Here is a 19870-nt window from a genome sequence, read left to right on the forward strand (position 1 = left end):
AAGATGACCTACAAAATTACAGAGCTACTATTATAAGTTTCACGTTGCAAAGGGACATGGAAAAAAATCTTTAAAAAATTAATTGCCCAAGGCTGAATGGATCAAAGCCCTTGCATTGTTTCATCTAAGTTATGTGCTTATGCAATTTAAATCTCTCTCAAAAAAAATTAAAAGTCATTTATATATTTTATAAAGTATTATTTCATTTCTCGTGTGCAAGCTGACCAGAAGAGGGGGAAAGAAATCATGAACAAATTACCAGCCAAACAGACTAACCCTTTTTGAAAGCTGATAATCTCTTCCTAGACCACATCCCTCCACTGCTCCGTCCCTAATTACAGAGGAAAGTGAATCCTGTTTGGAAAAGCATTGCCATGTTATCTAACCTGGCTGGTACAATGCACCACACTCCCGCTACCTGGGAACTGGGCCGGAATGGATTGGAGAGAGGAGAGTGTTAAAGGAAAAGATGCTGCAGGGCAAGCTGACCTTGACCTCCTTTCTTCTTAGTTCTGAAGCCCAAGTTCCTCTACTCTTGGCTCAAAAGGCAATACTCAAGAGACAAGTGTTGGTTGGAAAGGAAAGGTTGCTTTATTCAGGAAGCAGGTGACCTGGGAAGATAGCAGACTGCAGCCCAAACGTCATCTCCAAGGTCCTGGACCAAGTAGGAGTTTTTTCAGGGGGACGCACAGGAAGTGGTAAGGGTCAGTGTGAATGGGAAGCATTCTCGACATGATCTCAAGCACACTTGCTGATATCAGGGCTGGCTATTTTCTGGCTAGTCAAGTTTGATCTTCTGGGAACAGTTGGTTCCTTGTTTCCCCAGGGCCAATGTTCTTTTGAAATTTCCAAGAGGCTACAATTAATCAAACTATAAGCCAGCAGGCACAGATTAATGAATTAGAAGTATACAGACTTTCCACTGCTTGGAACACAGTTACCTTCCAGATAACCATGTAGAGCTGAAAGAGCAGGGACAGCCTCAGCCATCAAAAGCCACCATGAGGATCGGAGTTAGATCACTCTATGTACGTGCCATGGCTGTCAACACTGAATCAAGAAGGTGACACATATAAGCCAAGGGTTTATCTGAAAAGAAAGGAAAGAAAGAATTAAGCATAAATACTAAGGAAAGGAACCACAACATGAGTGAGTTTCACAAAATACAAAATTGAACAAAAGAAGTCAGGTACCAAAAGGCACATTTGGTATGATATCATTTACATAAAGTTCAAAAACAGGAACAACTAATTTTATCATACATACTGGGAGCAATAACGGGAGTTGACACGACTAGAGCACCTGACTGACCTGCTGTTTGGATGAACATGCTCAGTTTGCAGAAACCCATCAAGCTGTAAACTTAAGAAGTTAAAAGTTAAAAACCTAAACGGGTGGCAGCTAAAAATATGAGCTGAAGTAAAGCGGCCGATTAGAAAAGTATCCCATCCGAAAGCAAATACTTTATGTGGAACATTCAAGACTTATGCTCATTGGAAGCTCAAGACTTTCTTTTTGCTCCAGCCCTTGATCAAATCAGGACTTTTTTTTTTAAAAAAACACTAAACTCTAACTTTTCCCTTTTGTGTATTCCTGCTTCTGTCTGTCCTATAGCTGTCTGTATGTTAAGTATTTTTTCCCTCATCTAGGCCAGGTGGGAGCTCTGTACTCTAAACCTGTAAACCCAACTCCACGGCTTACTTTAAAGATAGAAGGTATATTTGAAAGGACAATTCTTCTTGGCTAACGGGGATTTTTTCTTCTCAGCTTTTACCATCTATAACTCCTTATGAACAGAGAGAAATCATCTCTAAGGACAATATCATCTGAACAGTGCTAATACTCAGTGATACTAATAATTGTCTATTTTCACTTAATTTATTCCTTGGTGTACTAACACCTATAGCACAGTGCATTCTTAATACCAAAACAAAAACAATTTAAAACCCTGCCTCTTGGGGCTCCTCGGTGGCTCAGTTGGTTGCGCCTCTGCTTCCAACTCAGATAACTCTCTGGATCTCAGGGTCCTGGGATCAAGCCCCACATTGGTCTCCCTGCTGAGCAAGGAGTCTGCTCCTCCCTCTCCCTCTCTCTTTTCCCCTCCCCACTGCTCCTGCACACGCAAACACACTCTCTCTCAAATAAATAGAATCCCTTTTAAAAAATAAATAAAAAGAAGACAGAAAAGAAAGAGAAAAAGAAAGAAAGGAAAGAAAAAAGAGAAGAAAGGCAGGGAAAGGAAGAAGGAAAGAAGGAAGGAAACCTTGCCTCCTGGCTGCTCAATTTCTTGAAAAGAGAGACAAAACAAAACAACAATGATTACTAATCCTTTCCAGATTTTTTCAGGTGATAGTTTAAATGTTTTGAATCTTCTTATCGCCCTGATCTCCAAAGTGGGCTTTGGATGTGTGCTAAGGGCATTGTCAGACATTGAGTGAGTCCAGGGCCCCTCACTACTACCAGTGTGGCACAGCATCCCAGTTAGCCTGCACGTCACAGCTTGCTTCTTTTCATGGTGAGCTACTCCACCCTCTGAACCAAGGAAAAGTCTGAATGCATCAGGCTAAAATAATAGTGATAGATTTATTGCCAGCAGGATGAAATTGAGCATTACTGAGCCAAGATAAGAGATATGAAAGACACCTGTTGAGGCTGCATAAGGTTTCTTGTTAATATTTAATATCAAAAAATCAAAACCGTCTTATCTGGATGTTTAAACTTCAAAGACTAGAATGAAGCCTCTAATCCTCCCTCCCCCCCCCCAAAAAAAAAAGTAGGGGAAAAGAAACTTTATAAGAGTTGTGAAAATCACCAAAGGAGTTGTATGTTGCCTTCTCTGGAAATATGAGAGCTAAGATAGACTCACCTCTCTAACTTTTTTCATATCTGTTACCATGGATTTCTTAACATAAGTGAACAAATAAGCATTCTTTGTTTACTCATGATAAGGATTGAGTTCATTCAGGGAAGTGTTGGGAAGGGAAGAGAAGCACATAATTGAATAAGAAACACTTAAATTACACATTTTGGGTCTCTTGCTTATCTTACCACAATGCTAACCACATAGTAAAGGCACAATTTCTTAAAATGAGTAAGAATGTCACAAAAATGAGCACTATTTTATGATGCTACCTATGTGAGGTGCCTGAGACCAGACAAATTCATGGAGACAAAGTACCAGGACCTGGAGGAAGACAGGAATGGGGAGTTAGGGTTTAAGGGGAATAGTTTCTGTTTGGGATGATGAAAAAGTTCTGGGGATGGATGGTAATAATGGCTGCACAAAAATGTGAATGTACTTAATGCAACTGAATTATGCAAGGTTAAACACGTAAAAACCATTTAAACAATGATTAAATGGTAAATTTTACATTTTGTATATTCTATCACAGTTTTTAAAATTTTTAAATGAATAAAAATTTTAAAATAAAATACAAGCAGTGAGAATTTGCTAGATAAGGATTGTGAACTGTGATCTCGGGAGGCTGTGACCACCTCTTTATAGAAGCAGCTGGATCCTGGGCCTCTGGTGTGTGGGAGGCCCACAAAGGAGAAGTGCTGGCATGGTGGAGGGGGGTGGGCTGCCTCTCTGTAGATGGTAGCAGCCGCCTCTCCCACTTGAAGACAGTGCATTTTCTAGTATAGACTTGTTTCATGTGAGTAATGTTGCAATCTGGGTAAAGTACCCTTCTCAGGACTTAGTGTCCATTTCTGCAAACTAAAGTAATGAGACTAAGTGACACATGGCCTCTACCAGCTATATGATTTCATAGTTCTAAGTTATCCTTTAACTTCTTTTTCTCAAACAGTTCCAACATAAGTACAATGAAGAAAACACTGGTTAGCTAACACTGTTCTGTTCTGAACATTTAAGTGCCGTCGTCTTTTCAAAGGAACAGCGATCCAAAGATGAACATGCCAGTTTCATAAAGCTAATGTGAGTGTAGACTATGGAGGAGACACCACTTACAACTTCTAATTATAGCACAGAATCACTGTGACTTTTTTTTTTTTTTTTGAAAGGGCTTTCTTTTTTAGTGTTTTAATTTCAGCACAGTTAACATACAGTGTTATATTAGTTTCAGGTGTACAGTGTGGTGACTCAAGAATTCCATAAGAACCCCACTGCTCATCACAAGTACACTCCTTAGTCCCCATCACTTACTTCCTTTTTAACACCATACCAAAAAATAAATTCAAAATGGATTAAAGACCTAAATATAAGACCTGAAAAGACGATAAAAATCTTAGTGGAGAACACAGGTAGTCCTGTCTCTGACACCATCTGTAGCAACATAAAGTATTTCTAGACAGGTTTCCTGAGGCAAAGGAAATAAAAGCAAAAATATCAGGACTACCTCAAAATAAAAAGCTGCTGCACAGTGAAGTAAACAGTCAACAAAACTAAAAGTCAAGCAACTGAATGGGAGAGGGTATTTGCAAATGACACAATTGATAAAGGGTGAGTATCCAAAATATATAAAGATCGTTTTTAGTTTTTTAAAGCAATTATACTGCTGAGTCATTTTTGAATGTTGAAAAAATACACTCATTGGAAATCAAGTTATATAGTAACATTTAACTATTCTCCTTTTCCGTAATCAGTTGGGTGATAAAAAGCAGCCTGATTACTTCTCAACAGGGAAGGATGAGGCTATGAACCAAGACACGTTTTATAACCAACCTCCACTATTTAGAAGCAATAAGGAACATTCAGGATTGTTTACCTAACCTGTAGTTCCTCTATTCAAATTAATTCATTCCATTCAGTTATTCAAAGCACTGTTTAAAGAGTTCTAAGATTTCTTAAAACAGTTAAGAACAATTCGCACCATTTCAAAAGAATCAACTGTGTATTATAAACTGTGTGTATAAAATGGTTCCAGTGGGTGCAGTTTTAAAGGAGGTTTTCAAATGTCTGGGTTTTGCTTGAATGATGCCAAATAATCAGTCTGATTGAGCAATTCACTCTTTAATCTGTGGATTTGGTAATTAATAAAGTTGATATACCAAAAAGCTTAAAGCACTTGAGTATAAGTGGACTAAGTGACCCTTGAGAATAAAATGGTATGAAAACTAGAAATCATCCCAAAAAGGGATAAAGAAAGGACTAAAATTAGAGTAACAAAGTAGAACACATCCCGCCATAGAATAACATACCAACAGTATTCCAATTGAATTGTCTTCATTAGATTTTTATTTTTAAGATTTTTCTTTTTTAAATACATAGATTGGATTCCTAAGTCATATTTCAAGGATGCATATAGGGAAACCAATAATGCTTCAAATACATAAAACCACAAGAACAGATTTCATTGAAAATTACAATGGCAAAATAATATACAAAGATACATAAAATCTTTACTAAATAAAACCTGATACAGTACTTCCTAATATAAGAAAATGGATTATGAACTAGTTTATAGTACATAAAAAAGTTCCTAAAGTAAAACAAAACTTAGAAACTCTGTCTACACACATTGCCCTTTGCCTTTGATGACTATTTTCCCCTCTATCTGGACGTCCTCTTTCCATATACCTATTGCCTTTTGCTGTTCCCTACATCTTCTCAACGATGTTCCTCCTCCTGGATGGTGACCTATTCCCTATAAAGTCTCTTCAAAACAACACTGCCATCATAAAACTCCCATTGCTATCAAGTCTCATCTTGACTGGCTCTTCCAGAAAAGGTAATAAGGTAATACACAGTAGTTCCAAGCGATAATAGGCCTTCTGTTATCTGATTAGGTATATAAGGGAGATGGCTACTTCCTCATGTTAGAAGGGATCCGACTGGATAGGATTAACGGCCTATATAAATGGTCCTATATAAACCAGAACTAACAGCTGTCCCCAGGCACAATGAAGGGGTACCAGACACTTGTTAAAATGTAAACAAAACCCAGCACAGAGTAGATCTGAACAAACTTTTCCACTAAGATAATGCCCCCAACTTGGAGACCACCAGCCCCTACCAGTTTTCAAGTGATGACAAGCGGTGTGTGCATCCACATAAAGAGCCAGCATTGCCAATGGACTAAGTAAACCACATGCTTCTCAAATACAGGGATGACTACTCCTCAAATGTAAATAGTTGCCGATGTGATTAACAAAATCCAATACATTCAAAGAAGGTACTGAATTCATAATTAGTTTATCACTGAATATTTTCTCAGCTAATACACAGTAAATACAAAACCAGTCAAATGAGGAATCCTTGAAAATTCTGCCATTGTATAAAGTATCTCCATTCCAACAAAAGTGTCAGGAATCAGCAGCCTAAGGGTTCTATACTGAACTCTCCAGACAAGATTTGAGGTTCGTGGGTTCCGGCGCCTTAGTAAGTATGTACATAGGCTGACTTTCTTTCACGGTGAAGAATGACAAAAATACATGCATAATAGTAAGATTTACTGATCTGCATAAAAGGATTGATTTTTCACTGAAAGTAATAAAATCTGAGGTAACAAAAGGAAAATAAATAAATATATACAAATACACTAAAATCCATACAAAAACATATTGATTTATCGGGTCTCCTCCACAGATTTACTAATCGACACAAAATATACTGAAATGCTCCCTTAGCATGCACTGCCTGTAATCACCATCAGCTAAATGAGCTCACACGGCTCTTTTGTACCTGCTTTCCCACCTCTACTCTGTAAAGAGTTCCAGGTACATTAGCAAAGTGATCCTTCTTTAAAAATAATAACAGATGAGGAAGGAGAGTAAATGTGAACTCATCAGGCAAATCTAAGGCAGGTTGATTGCCTGATCCTCCTTGAATTTGGGGATCTTCTTAAACTCGCTTTGCTTTTTGAAGAAAAGTTGGGCCAGGATATGGTCGGCTGTGGCCTGGAGATAATCATCCATGTCAAGGGTTTGCAACTGGCAGGGGAAACGAAAACAAGATGTATCAGCACCAAAGTCCTCAGATCCCTACAAAGATCCTACAGCTGTCAAGGCACTTGCCAGACAGCAGGGTACTTGGCTGTGTGACTTGACAGCCTTATGAATTCCTGTGAATGGTCACCTGGTATGCCTGCCTTCCCTCGAGCTCACCTTCTCATGCAATTGATCACTAGAGGTGCTGAGGCACCTGAAACTCTTTGGAAGGGCATCTATCCTACTGAGGGTAGTTCTCTTTGATGAGGGAAGACCCTCCGTCTTCCTGTGAGTGGGGACTAGTAACAAAAGGGCTTCTCCTAGCTCCATACCCAGCAGAGCAAACCTCGTTGCCTGCCAGGTAACTCGTCGTCCTACTCCACAGCCAGACACAGGCCGCTCTCCGCTTGTCTGACTGGCCGTCCAGGTGGCTGGGGCTGACCCTGTCCTTGTTCCCTGTCTCTCTCACTCTCCTTCCTCTCTTTCTCAGTCAGCCTCTCTCAATTGGTCCCTCTGGATCCGTCTCACTGTGTGTTTCTGTCTGTCTCTATGTCTAGGTATGTGTTTTTCCCAACTGGTTGGCAACTCGGGAGTCGGGAGAAAATGTGACCTATTAGATCCCTTTATAACCAAATGAGATTATTATTTGATTCTTCTCTTCACACATAGGTTCTGCTAGTTCATTCATGCATTCATTCAGCTCATGTTTACTAGGGCCTCCTGTGGTCCAGGCACATTTGCTTCGCAGGATATTCCATACATCATGGGCACTCAGCAACCTCTACAACTGGCTTATATTCATTCACCTGGTCTCCAGTGCTGAAGGCAAGAAGGAAAAGAAAATCCTCATCACATGCGCTCCTAATGTAATGTTGGGTTCCGACAGGGAAAAATACCACATCTCCAATGTAAACGTTAAACTCCATGGCACCCTGAGTATTGATAATGCCCACCTAAAGGGGGGGAGGGGAACAATGGTGAAGTTAAGCAAATAAAACCAAATATTCATTAAGGAGAAGTATTAATGAAGAACAGATGAATAAAAACATACAGTTATAAAAGGACTTTTTTAGTGAGGGTAAAGCCACACAGAAGTCAAAAGATACTCTAAACATTCCTCAAAATGCATTAGTGAGTTCAATACTGTGGAATATCTTGCAAAAAGAGCATCAATCACTATGTTCTAATTAAGGGTTATAAATTCTACAATTAGGCAGAAAGCCTACATTTCGGTGTTTTACTGTCCTCGTGCCCTCCTTTCTGCTTACTCAGGAAAATTCAGCCTTCCAGGACTGCAGCATCCTAACAGTCTTCCTTAAAAGGATCAGAGATGAAACGTGCACAAATGCACGCTCATGAGCACACAAGCAAACCAAAAATAAAATCTGATCCTTGAAATATAATTTGTGAGAGATCATAATGCCCTTTTCCATTGCATTAAAGCCTTCACCTCTCAAAACATAAAACAAGACTTTCGCTATGTATGACATAACCAGCGCAATTCAGTCTGGTTTGGTTCTTCCTGTTGGAAAGGTACAGACAAATACAAGCTAGACATCCATTTGACCTGTGTAAGCCATTGGAGAGTTCCCCAGGGAGTCCCGGGAAAGTCCGGAAGAACTATGGTCAAGTCACTACCATAATATGGCTTTTCTTCAGTTTGGCTTTTTTTATGATCATCCAAACCAAGATTCTCTTCAGAGTCCCCAGTTTCATCAAGACCAGCATACATCAGAAGGATCCTGCAGAAATGGGGATACGTGGCCTTCCTACCGCTGCCGCTCCACACTTCCCCAGCCATCCCACTCACATTACTCTGAGAGGCAAAGGGCTACTTCATATTCCCCAAAGGGCAGCACAGTAAACCTTGCAATACCTAAACATGTGAAACTCTGAAACTGTAAAATGTTTCAAACCCTTCACTGTAAGTGATCACTTCTTTATCATTTCTGATGCATTCTTAGCCTCTTCTCATGCTAACATCAAAGTGAGAAGCTATCTAGCATGGCCTGTCTTCTGTGGATCCTGTACCCCCAAAGCCATTAGCACCAAATCTTTAAATGTTACCAACATCTGAACCAAAACAAAAACCTCCTGTTTCCTTCTTTCTACATTAAAAAAGAACATTCAAGGGACACCTGGGTGGCTCTGTGGTTGAGCATCTGCCTTTGGCTCAGGGTGTGATCCCGGGGTCCTGGGGTCTAGTCCCACATCGGGCTCACCACAGGGAGCCTGCCTCTCCCTCTGCCTGTGTCTCTGCCTCTCTCTGTGTCTCATAAATAAATAAATCCTTAAAACAATAAAAAGGAAAGTTCAAAAAGCTGTTCCTGGAGAAATTACCTTTGCGCATCCACTTATTACGTATCCCATTTCATTTGCATTAAAATGAAAATGTGGCTGTCGTAATCCATTGTTATAAATTCTGAGTGTACTCAAAGTGAGGGCATTTTGATGCTTGAAAAAGGGGGGAAAAAGTAAATCCAGTTATTCAGCAAACACTCGACTCCGCAACTTAACCATTTATATAATCCTAATTATAACTTTTCTGCAGCCCTCCCTGAGAACATGTAATTTTTTATATCCCTTATTTTTATGATGTCTCTTTTTCCTTACAACAATCTTGTAGGGTTGGTACTATTATTCCCCCTCTTTTTTGCAGGGGATGAAATTGAAATGTAGACTGGCTGAGTAATTTACTTAGGGTCGGACAGTGGTAGTAGCCCTAGGACTTGACTCAGGGAATTTGATGCCACCATTGTACTCTGTTGCAATGCAGCCAGTTGAACATTTAAAAACAAATGAAAGAGAAGTCTCACAAGCATCCAGTCTTCTCATTAATGTAACTACCCATGCCAAGAAGTAAAGCTCCCACATCCACAGAGGCCTCAATTAATAGTTTCCATTAATCAAGTAACATTTGACTAGATTTTTCCTTTTCCTTTTTTCCAAAAGAAGGCTGAATCCAATCTAAATCTCATATTTCATCCATCTTAATGATCGTTAATTTTTTTTCTCAGGGCTCCTGGTGGCTCAGCTAAGCATCCATATTTGGGTCAGGTCATGATCCTGGGGTCCTGGGATGGAGCCCCGAGGTGGGCTCCCTGCTGAGTGGGGAGTCTGCTTCCCCCTCTCCCTCTGCCCCTCCCTGCCCCCCCCCCACCCCCACTCATGCTCTCTCTTGAGCACTCTGTCTCAAATAAATAAAATATTTACAGATTTTTTTTTCTCAATTACCTGATTCAGGAATTCACTAAAAATTTTTTCAAGGTTGCTTAGTTCACTTGCATTTTTCCAATATTGTGCCAGTTGTATTACTCCTCCTGGAAACTGATATTCTTTTGAACCTGAGTCAGAGAAAGTTTAAAAAACAAGATAAAATACTTCAAAATGGTAGTACAAAAGGAGAGCCAAATGTAGTCCCACTAAGGTACATAAGCTCTTCTGTAGTTATAGGAAACGTGTGTAGGAACCACTGCCACCACATCCTATGTGCCCCTAAGACACTGATCTGAGACGGTCAGATCAATGTCCTACCTTCCAAGCTCTCCTGCAATTTCTAACATAGAGTGACCTCTTTCAGACAGACCTGAGAGTCATCCTACAGGTCAATCTGTACCTCACTCTCAAGCCAGTCCACTAAGTCCCATCAGTCCTACCTCTTAAATTCTCCTGCTTCATAATAATTATCTCCCTCTCAAAACTGCCACGTTGCAGGCCACCACCACCATCCCTCACTTGAGGGACTTCAGGAGCCCCTAACTCATCTCCTTGCCTCTCATCTGTCCTCTTCCAATCCACAATTCAGCTAGATTAGCCATCACTTCAAAACACTAACACTAACACGAAAAGATACCTGCACCCCCATATTCACCACAGCATTATTTACAACGGCTAAGATATGGAAACAACCTGAGTGTCCATCAGTCGATGAGTGGATAAAGAGAACGTGACATATACATAGAGTGGAATATTATCTAGTCAGAAGAAAGAATGAGGTCTTGCCATTTGGGACAATACGGATGAACCTTAAGGCATTATGCTAATGGAAATAAGTCAGAGAAAGTCAAATACCATATGATCTCACTTATTTGTGGAATCTACGAACAAAAAACAAGCTCATAGATACAGACAACAGATTGGTGGCTCCTAGAGAGAGAGTAAGGTAGCTGCAGAGTGGGTGAAAGGAGTCAAAAGGTACAAACTTCTAGTTACGAGATAGTTAAGTCATGGGGATATACTTCATATGGCCGTTATAGTTAATAATACTGTATTGCATAGTTGAAAGTTGCTAAGATCTTAAAAGTTCTCATTACAAGAAAAAAAATTATGTAACTGTGTGTGGCGATGGACATTAAGTGTAGTGGATCATTTCACAATAATAATGGATCATTATGTTGAATGCCTAAAATTAATGTTTTCTTGTCAAGTAACTTCAAAATAAACAAAATAATTTTTAAAAATAAATACAACACCTAATTTAAAATTTCAAACTTGGGCAGCTCAGCGGTTTAGCACCACCTTCATTCAGCCCAGGCCCTGATCCTGGAGACCCGGGATTGAGTCCACGTCGGGCTCCCTGCATGGAGCCTGCTTCTCCTTCTGCTGTGTCTCTCCCTCTCCCTCTCTTTCTCTCTCTGTATGTGTGTGTGTGTCTCATGAATAAATAAATAAAATCTTTAAAAAAGTTTTTCAAACTTAATTTAAAATCGATTTAAAATCCCTTAATTGCTCTTCCTTCCCATCAAAGTAAAGTATAAATTCATTAGCACAGCTTCCAATACCTGCATTCCTAGACCCTTCTCTCTCATCAGCCTTTTTTCCCAAGGCACCTCTAGCTCCAACGCACACCCGTCACCCTTTGAAATCCTCTACAACATTCTCTTTTGCTTCTCTTCCTTTCCTCTCATTTCCTACTCTGTAGAGAAATGTATTTTTTCAAACTCCTCCTGATTGTGACCCGCTATTAAAAAAAAAAAAAAAAAAGAGGGCAGCCCCGGTGGCTCAGCGGTTTAGTGCCTGCCTTCAGCCCAGGGTGTGATCCTGGGAACCCGGGATCAAGTCCCACATCAGGCTTCCTTCATGGAGCCTGCTTCTCCCTCTGCCTGCATCTCTGCCTCTCTCTGTGTCTATCATGAATAAATAAAATTTTTAAAAATCAAAAATTAAAAAAAAAGAAGCTTACATCCCAATCCAATACACCTATATAATCATATACATAAACACTTAACTAAAAAGGTTTCATAGAATAACGTACTATACCTTTAAGGTCATAAAAATATCTCCACACAAGACTGTCTGGAGACTGTACATAACTGGGATTTATAACCAATTCTGCCAAGTTGGGAGGAAGGTTGACCCCCTGATCCTCTTGTTGCTTCTGGAACGTTCTAATGAAATTAATTCCACCTTCAGGCTGAAACACAGAAGAAATTGTATAAGGTAGGGGCAGCCCCGGTGGCTCAGCAGTTTAGCTCCGCCTACAGCCCAGCGCATGATCCTAGAGACCCTGGATTGAGTCCCACGTCAGGCTCCTTGCATGGGGCCTGCTTCTCCCTCTACCTGTGCCTCTGGCTCTCTCTCTCCTCTCTGTGTATTCTCATGAATAAATAAATAAAATCTTTTTTAAAACATTGTATAAGGTATTTGTGAGAAATTCTGCAAATTTTCATAATAGAAGGGTAGGTGGCTGAGGACAGGATAGCGTTGAACCAGTGTGCTTTTCAGTGGCCTAGTCAAAGGGCTGACTGACCTCAATCAGCCTAAGGCTTGTGATATTTATGACAATCCTCCAAGTTCTCGATGCATTTTGGCTTTAAATGTGTTGATGTTTTATAATCCTCATAACTCCTACAAAAGGATACACTGGTTCTCATATTTACCAATATTCTCCTAATGACTCATTTTTTTCCTATTCTCCCTTTAACATTAGACCAGGATCTGCTGCAACATAAATCTCACCCCCCACACACACCCAAATAAATTTCTAAATTTATCACAGAACTCCTTCCAGTTGCCACACCCGGGCCATCACCAATTCTTCTGATCACCCATTTGTATTGTCAGCATCCGTATCTGGCCCTCTCCGACTGCGCCCAGCCCTATGAGCAGTCAGTCCCTCCATGATAACAGAAGTATTTAGAGAACAAGAGTAGCTTTCCTTCAGGAAAACAATGAGCTTCTCTACATTAGATTAGAAAAACAGAATTACATCATCTGTAGCAACCTTCTCCCTGAATGAGCTTAAGGCTTTTCAGAGACGTAAATTATAGTAATTGTTATTAACTCTATCAAAACTTTTTGATATAATTCACTATAGTTTGTATTCACTTTTTGATATAATTCACTAAGTTTCCTGTGGAAATCCTTCATAAAGGAAAGTAAAAGCTAAGTCAATTTCAACAAGTTTTATATCTTTAGCAGGAACACAGGTTATGTTCTTGAGTTCATTACCCAACTCTTACCCTACTAATTGCTACCCTAGAAACACAAATACTCATGCTTTCTTTGTGCCTATGTAATGCACACCCTCAAGGAGGGATTTGTTTTCAGCAGTGGTACAGACCTTAAGTGACCTGGAAGCAATGTCTTCAGGTACAGAAAAAAATACATCATCAACGTCCAGGGTCTGAAGTTCATCATGTGTGGAAAAGAAGAGCAAGAAAAAGCAGTCTTCATTTCCCACATTCTTTATCCAGTGTAGAGTATTTTTAGGGAAGAAGATCACTTGGCCGGCTGTTACATTGTACGTGGTAACTTCACCACCATTAGCCACCACCCCAATCCATGCTGTGCCCTGAAACATAAACAGAAAACATATTTTACACCACTTAAGAGTAATGTTTCTCAAACTTTTTTCACCACCTCTCTTATAAGGTACCAATTTAGTTTTTTTTTTTTTTTTTTTTTTTTTTCACTAATCACCACCCTATGAAATTTTAACACTACAGATGTGAGGATCCCTGGGTGGCTCAGCAGTTTAAGCGTCTGCTTTCCCCCTGGGGCGTGATCCCGGAGTCCTGGGATTGAATCCTGCATCGGGCTCCCTGCATGGAGCCTGCTTCTCCCTCTGCCTGTGTCTCTGCCTCTCTCGCTCTCTCTCTCTCTCCTCTCTCTCTCTCATGAATAAATAAAATATTTTTTAAAAAAGAAGTCTTTGTTGTGTCTACACAGGCATGTACAACTCAGTTCCAGATGGGTATTAAAGATCCAGGGGAGGGCAGCCCTGTTGGCTTAGTGGTTTAGCGCCACCTTCAGCCCAGGGCCTGATCCTGGAGTCCCAGGATCGAGTCCCACATCGGGCTCCCTGAGTGGAGCCTGCTTCTCCCTCTGCCTGTGTCTCTGTGCCTCTCTCTCTCTCTCTCTCTCTCTCTTTGTCTCTCATGAATAAATAAATAAAATCTAAAAAAAAAAAAAAAAGATCCAGGGGAAAGGTAAACTTCTAAAGAGCTCTCTCCAAGTCCGCAGGCAGAGAACAGCAATAAAGTGTGTATCCATCTCAGGGGACCAACTACTCCAAATGCCCAGCAGAGACAGCACAGTAGCCAGCGGGGTAGGCACTGCAGGGCCATGCACACTGGCCACCCCAGATGCCCACTCCTCTTGAGTCCACTCCTTCCAAGGCTTTCCTGAAGACACTCAGAAACAAAAGCGCCCTCCATGGGTGAATATGCAGGAGAGGGGCTTCCTTCACATTCTATTGGCTGGTTCCTTACCATGTGAGTGAGAGATCCTACAATTTTCCTGGGATCTAAACAATATTCTAGCCCACATGTATTTCCTTTACAGTTGAATTTTTTTATATTTTTGTAATTAAGATATAATTGACTCACATTATATTAGTTTCAGGTGTACAACATAGAGATTTGATCCTTGTACATATCATGAAATGATCACCACCAGTCTAGTTTTAACATCCACTTGCCTCATTAGAATTTTTTCTTATGACGGGAACTTTTAAGATCTACTCAGCAATTTTCAAATTTATAATACGGTATTATTAACTAAAGTCACCATGCTGTATATTATATTGCATGATATATTCATTTTGTTAACTGGAAGTCGTAACTTTTGACCATCTTCTAGCCCACACTTAGAAGTTCAGATTATAAACTGTCTGGACTTCCAGAACAGCTCCCCAGACTAAGCTGGATTCCAGGCCTTTTATCTACTGGAACATGCTCCAGACTAATTTCCCAACCTTGGGGTCTGTTTTTAAGGGTCCCCTTCTACTTACCTGCCTTTCTTTCCTCCTACTACCCTGCCACTACTCAGCCAGAGCCATGGAAACTAACCTTTTAGAGACTTTTTTTCCCCCAAAAGATTTATTTATTTATTTTAGGAGACGGGGAGGGGCCCAGGAAGAGGGACAGAGAATCCCAAGCAGACACTGAGCGTGGAGTCTGACACAGGCCTCAATCTCTCAACCCCGAGATCGTGATGTCAGCTGAAACCAAGAAGTCAGAGACTTAAACGACTGTGCCACCCAGATGCCCTGAGACTATCCTCTTTTACATATTTTATATACGTGGTAAAAGACAAAATGTCAGAAAACATCGACTTTGTCCCAGTGCAGCCAACAACTACAGTTTACCTTTAGAAAAGTGAATCTTTCTGAGCCTCCATTCTCTCCTAAGAATAAGAAGTGTTTGGTCTCAGATAGATGAAACTCTAATCTCTCTTCCTATTGAAAATTCTAAAACTGAATGAATTGCTTTAAAAAAAGGAGTTTTAGTAACACAACAGAAATATGTCACATGACACTGACTGATCTCTTAACAAGATCATGGGGGCAAGACCAAACTCTGAAAGTGCCATGAGCGCTTAGTTACTGCTCCTCCCCTAGTATGTGGAATACAGAAGGTAACAACAAATACTTTTTAGGGATCCCTGAGTGGCGCAGCGGTTTAGTGCCTGCCTTTGGCCCAGGGCGCGATCCTGGAGATCCGGGATCGAATCCCACGTCAGGCTCCCGGTGCATGGAGCCTGCTTCTCCCTCTGCCTGTGTGTCTGCCTCTCTCTCTCTCACTATGTGCCTATCATAAAAAATAAATAAATAAATAAATAAATAAATAAATAAACAAATACTTTTTAGAATTAATGAATTATTTGAAATTCAAGTGGAAAATGCTCATATCACCTCCAGCTCTCTTTCACGTGACTCCCAAAAATTCTAAAAAGTCTGAACCACAAAAGGGCATCCAATTGCCCTGGTCTTAGGGACTCCACAGGCTGAACACCAGCAAATTGCTTTTTATCCTTAGAAGAAAGCTGCCATTTCTTTGATCACTGGATCAGAGCTACGAGTTTCAGCTTTGGCTCAAAGGATGGAACATTAATCTTATTTTAACAATAGCGAGTGAAAAATGATTTCATACTGAAGAAAGAAGTTCAAAGTGATGCCAAGATTAATTACAACAAACAGGTTACCGCTTCAGGGCACTGCTAACTAATCTAATTGAACACACCGCCAAAGCCTGGGTGTTGCCCATCACTTATTTGAGTAGGTTTTGCAACAACTAAAATAATAGCTGGAGGACACATAGCATAAACACTGAGGCGCAGAACACAGGCCAACTGGTTATACCTGTACAAGGTAGCCATGCTCATTAGCATTGAAGTGCCAGTGAGGGGCCCGGAGGCCATTGCTTTTTATTCTCAGGGTCCCCAGAGTCATCTGTGATCTCTGACTGTTCAAGCTGCTGCCAAAGGCCTCTTCTTCAATGCTGAGATACTCTTTGACGTCATTCCTGTACCGGGCCCACTGGATTGCACCACCGGGGAATTCAAACACCTGAAAAGTCACAGGCAAGCGACCGTCAACATATGCAAGCCACCTGAAGGACATGAGGCCACTGGGCCTGCAGAGTAAGTGGGAGGCAAGACAGAAAAGGCTGTGGTGAGGAGTGAAGACTAGCGTCCCAGAAGAGGAAGGATGGGTCTGCTAGACTCCAGGAATGACAGTAGTAGTAGCCCCCGGGCTTTCAGTCCAGCCCATGACAGACGTGAAAGGAACACCTGTCCTGACAAGAGAATAGAGAGCTTTGCATTTGTCTATCCACAGTCCTCCCCTTTAACTGGACGCAGAGCTGGCTATGAGAGACAATCTCTGCCTGGGGCCAACAGGAATCCAGCCCTTCCTTCTCCCAATGGCTCACCTCCCTTCCTCTCGATGGCCAACAGTTGGCTCCTTGTCATGAGGAGAGAACAAAGCTTAGTACACACGCAATGGAAACTTTGTTTTGAAATCACTGTTACAATAGATGATTCTTTTTCCTTTTTTTTTTTTTTTTTTTTTTTTTTGATGATTCTTTTTCCTAAATGTGTGATTCATACCTTGGATTTAGGCAAATGATTAAGAAACTGGAATTTTGGATCAACAGCCTTTTGCACCAGGGGAACCGTTGTTTGCAGAGGCCCAGCTTGGAGTTCTAGATGGACTTGTGAATGTGGCTGAGAGTTCTGAAGATAAACCAAGGAAAGTATCAGCACTCCTACTGCTGTAGTGACGGTGCACGCCAAGAGACACACCAGGAAAATGCGCATCAGTGACCACTGCCTCTTCTTCTCCTAAGAGAAATTATGAAGCCATTATTTTCTATTCTTGATGCGTTAAAAATATGGCCTCCTTTCTCAATTTGGCTTATATTTTCTTTTACTTAAAAAATGCATTTGTCGAATAAATATACTCAGTAAGATAATACTGTGTAAATATGAGTATAAATAAATACAAACATACACACAAACATATCCCATACACTTCACTGACACCCAAATAAATAAGGAAAAAAATGAACCTATGAAACGCTGAAGCACAGAATAAATTACTAGAAAATGATGTAGCCAGTTCAGTTTGATTATAAAATGCATTCCAGTGCAGCTAATTAGTCCCTATTTACCAACCTCTTCACCTGAAAATTAAAGAAGTTATAAAGACTATATTCTAAGAACTTCTTAGTTCCAGAATGTACATAAGCACTTCCATGTATAGGTAATAAGCACGGGGAAAGTAACATAACTAGCATGACAGGTCCACATATTTTTTTGTTACTATTTCTTGGTTTCACATTACAAATACATGAGCTAAGAGTTTATGAGACAGAAAGCAAATCAAGAAATGCTCAGAGCAGGAGATGCTACCTTTCTAAAGAGAATCACCTATGGAAAGCTGGTCTAAAAGGGTTCCTTCCCTGAGCTCTGCATAAAGGGTTAGGGGGAGCTCATCTCAAGGAGTAAACTTCCACCTTACCATTCTGTAGGTGGTGTTCATCTTCCCCATAGATGAAGCATTCTGGGCAGAATCTTCTTGCATTTCAAATGCTGAGTTGTCCATTTGCAAAAAGAAGCAATCAATTCACTGAAAATGAAAAAGGGGGGAAAGCGTAGCTTTAGCTGATGAGGAGATCCCTGAGAAGTGAAGAATGATAACCCCTAAGTAACAGAGTACTTATATAGAGCTGAAAGTTAAGGAAACAAAATAAGGAAGCTACAACCTTGGTTTAAAAAAAAAAAAAAACACAAAAAAAAACCCCTAGAAAGAATTGCCAAATTAGAGACCAATAAAACACTTCCGTTGGTCCTCAACTCTTTGCCAACTGATGACGAATACACAGATAATAACAACTGATACTGATTTCCTTCTCCACTGTATGCCAGGCATGGTACTAATCACATACATATGTGACTGATTGCTTACAGCAATCCTATCACGTACTCTGAGTCTTGCCATTTTGTGGATGAGGAAACCAAGACATGGAGGTACAGTAACTGCCCAGCTGATATTAGCATCAGAGCAAAGTGCTGCCTATCAGAAGATTTTTCATGACACAGGTTCTCTGCAGAGTTTCATGGTGGGTGCTTAGTTTAGTACAATCTATTTTCATCCAAATCGGTCTTGCCGCTAAACAATGGACTGATTTTCCATGTGCTTTCTTGAAGAATTATGTTCCCTGAAATTTAAGTCTTCATTCAAAATTCCCTTGCATCATATTTCTTGGTGACAAATGGTGGCCTGAGTCATCTAAAAGCCACTCCTATAATCCATAAAGTAGTCATCCATCCTTTTCTGCTTTCTATCTTCTTATCTGTCTTCCTTCAGTGAACATAGGTGAATGCGAACTATACTCCAGACTGTCTGCTACTCCTGTGCAATCTCATGAGGCCTGAATAGCTTCTAGTAGGAGATATGGAAAGGAAACCACTACCAAAGACTGTGCTGTGTAATGACACAAGCATGCATGATGCCCTGTGAGGACAGAGAAGACAGGGATTGCATCAGAGATGAGACTTCTCTGGAATCATTTTTTTGAGCTGAGTCTTTGAGTCCCAACACAGCTTCAGGAGGTAGGCACGGTTAGTCAGTTGCGTTCTATTTCCCATCTCTGGCTTGTCTATAAGCAGTTCCTGAACATAATGATAGAAATGTACACCCTATCTGGGTTGGGCAGCTCAGGTGCCAACAAAGATGCAGGTTATCACTATGCTGAAGTGAGGAAGAGCTGACACTGTGGCCTTCCTATCATATTTCATCAAGTCTAAGATGCAGCAGTGCGTCACACCAGTGTAGCCTTTCTCAACAAGACCTGGAATTTCAATGAATGTTACTGATTTTGAGGTCATAAAATATTTGAATTGTTTATCTGTGGGGCCAGTAAAGTGACATCATCTTGTTATCAGGGTACCATAAAATACGATGTTTTTCCTGTTTGATTTTCCCTGTGCATTTGTTAACTGGAATGAATTCCACACCTTAACATTTCTGAAAATGGGACATGTTTTATAATGAAAGGTCTCTAAGACTGAATGAAAGCATGCTATTTTTCCTTGGTCTTATCAGCTAATGGTACTATATGAATCTCCAATGCAAGTTTTACACAATGTTGTATTTTGCCATTTTTCTTTCTCAGAAGTACGAAAACGTAATCCTCTGTCACCAGCATTATCTGGGAGCTACATTTAGCATTTATTTAAATGGCAAGACAAGCAA

At 40.4% G+C, this 19870-nt stretch overlaps 1 protein-coding gene across 1 annotated transcript; it reads right to left on the minus strand.

Moving 5' to 3' along the window:
• Window positions 1-5179: 5179 nt before the first annotated feature.
• CUPIN1 (cupin superfamily member 1) lies at window positions 5180-18241 on the minus strand. Its single transcript, NM_001371796.1, has 9 exons — window positions 18134-18241; window positions 17221-17454; window positions 16472-16678; window positions 13451-13681; window positions 12148-12301; window positions 10123-10232; window positions 9229-9342; window positions 7695-7841; window positions 5180-6891 (listed from the first exon to the last, which is right to left on the minus strand). Exons 1-9 carry the CDS (start codon window positions 18215-18217, stop codon window positions 6757-6759), a joined length of 1416 nt encoding a protein of 471 aa, NP_001358725.1. The 5' UTR covers window positions 18218-18241; the 3' UTR covers window positions 5180-6756.
• Window positions 18242-19870: the final 1629 nt, after the last annotated feature.

The sequence above is a fragment of the Canis lupus genome, chromosome 1, assembly GCF_011100685.1.
Source record: "Canis lupus familiaris isolate Mischka breed German Shepherd chromosome 1, alternate assembly UU_Cfam_GSD_1.0, whole genome shotgun sequence".
NCBI lineage: Eukaryota > Metazoa > Chordata > Mammalia > Carnivora > Canidae > Canis > Canis lupus.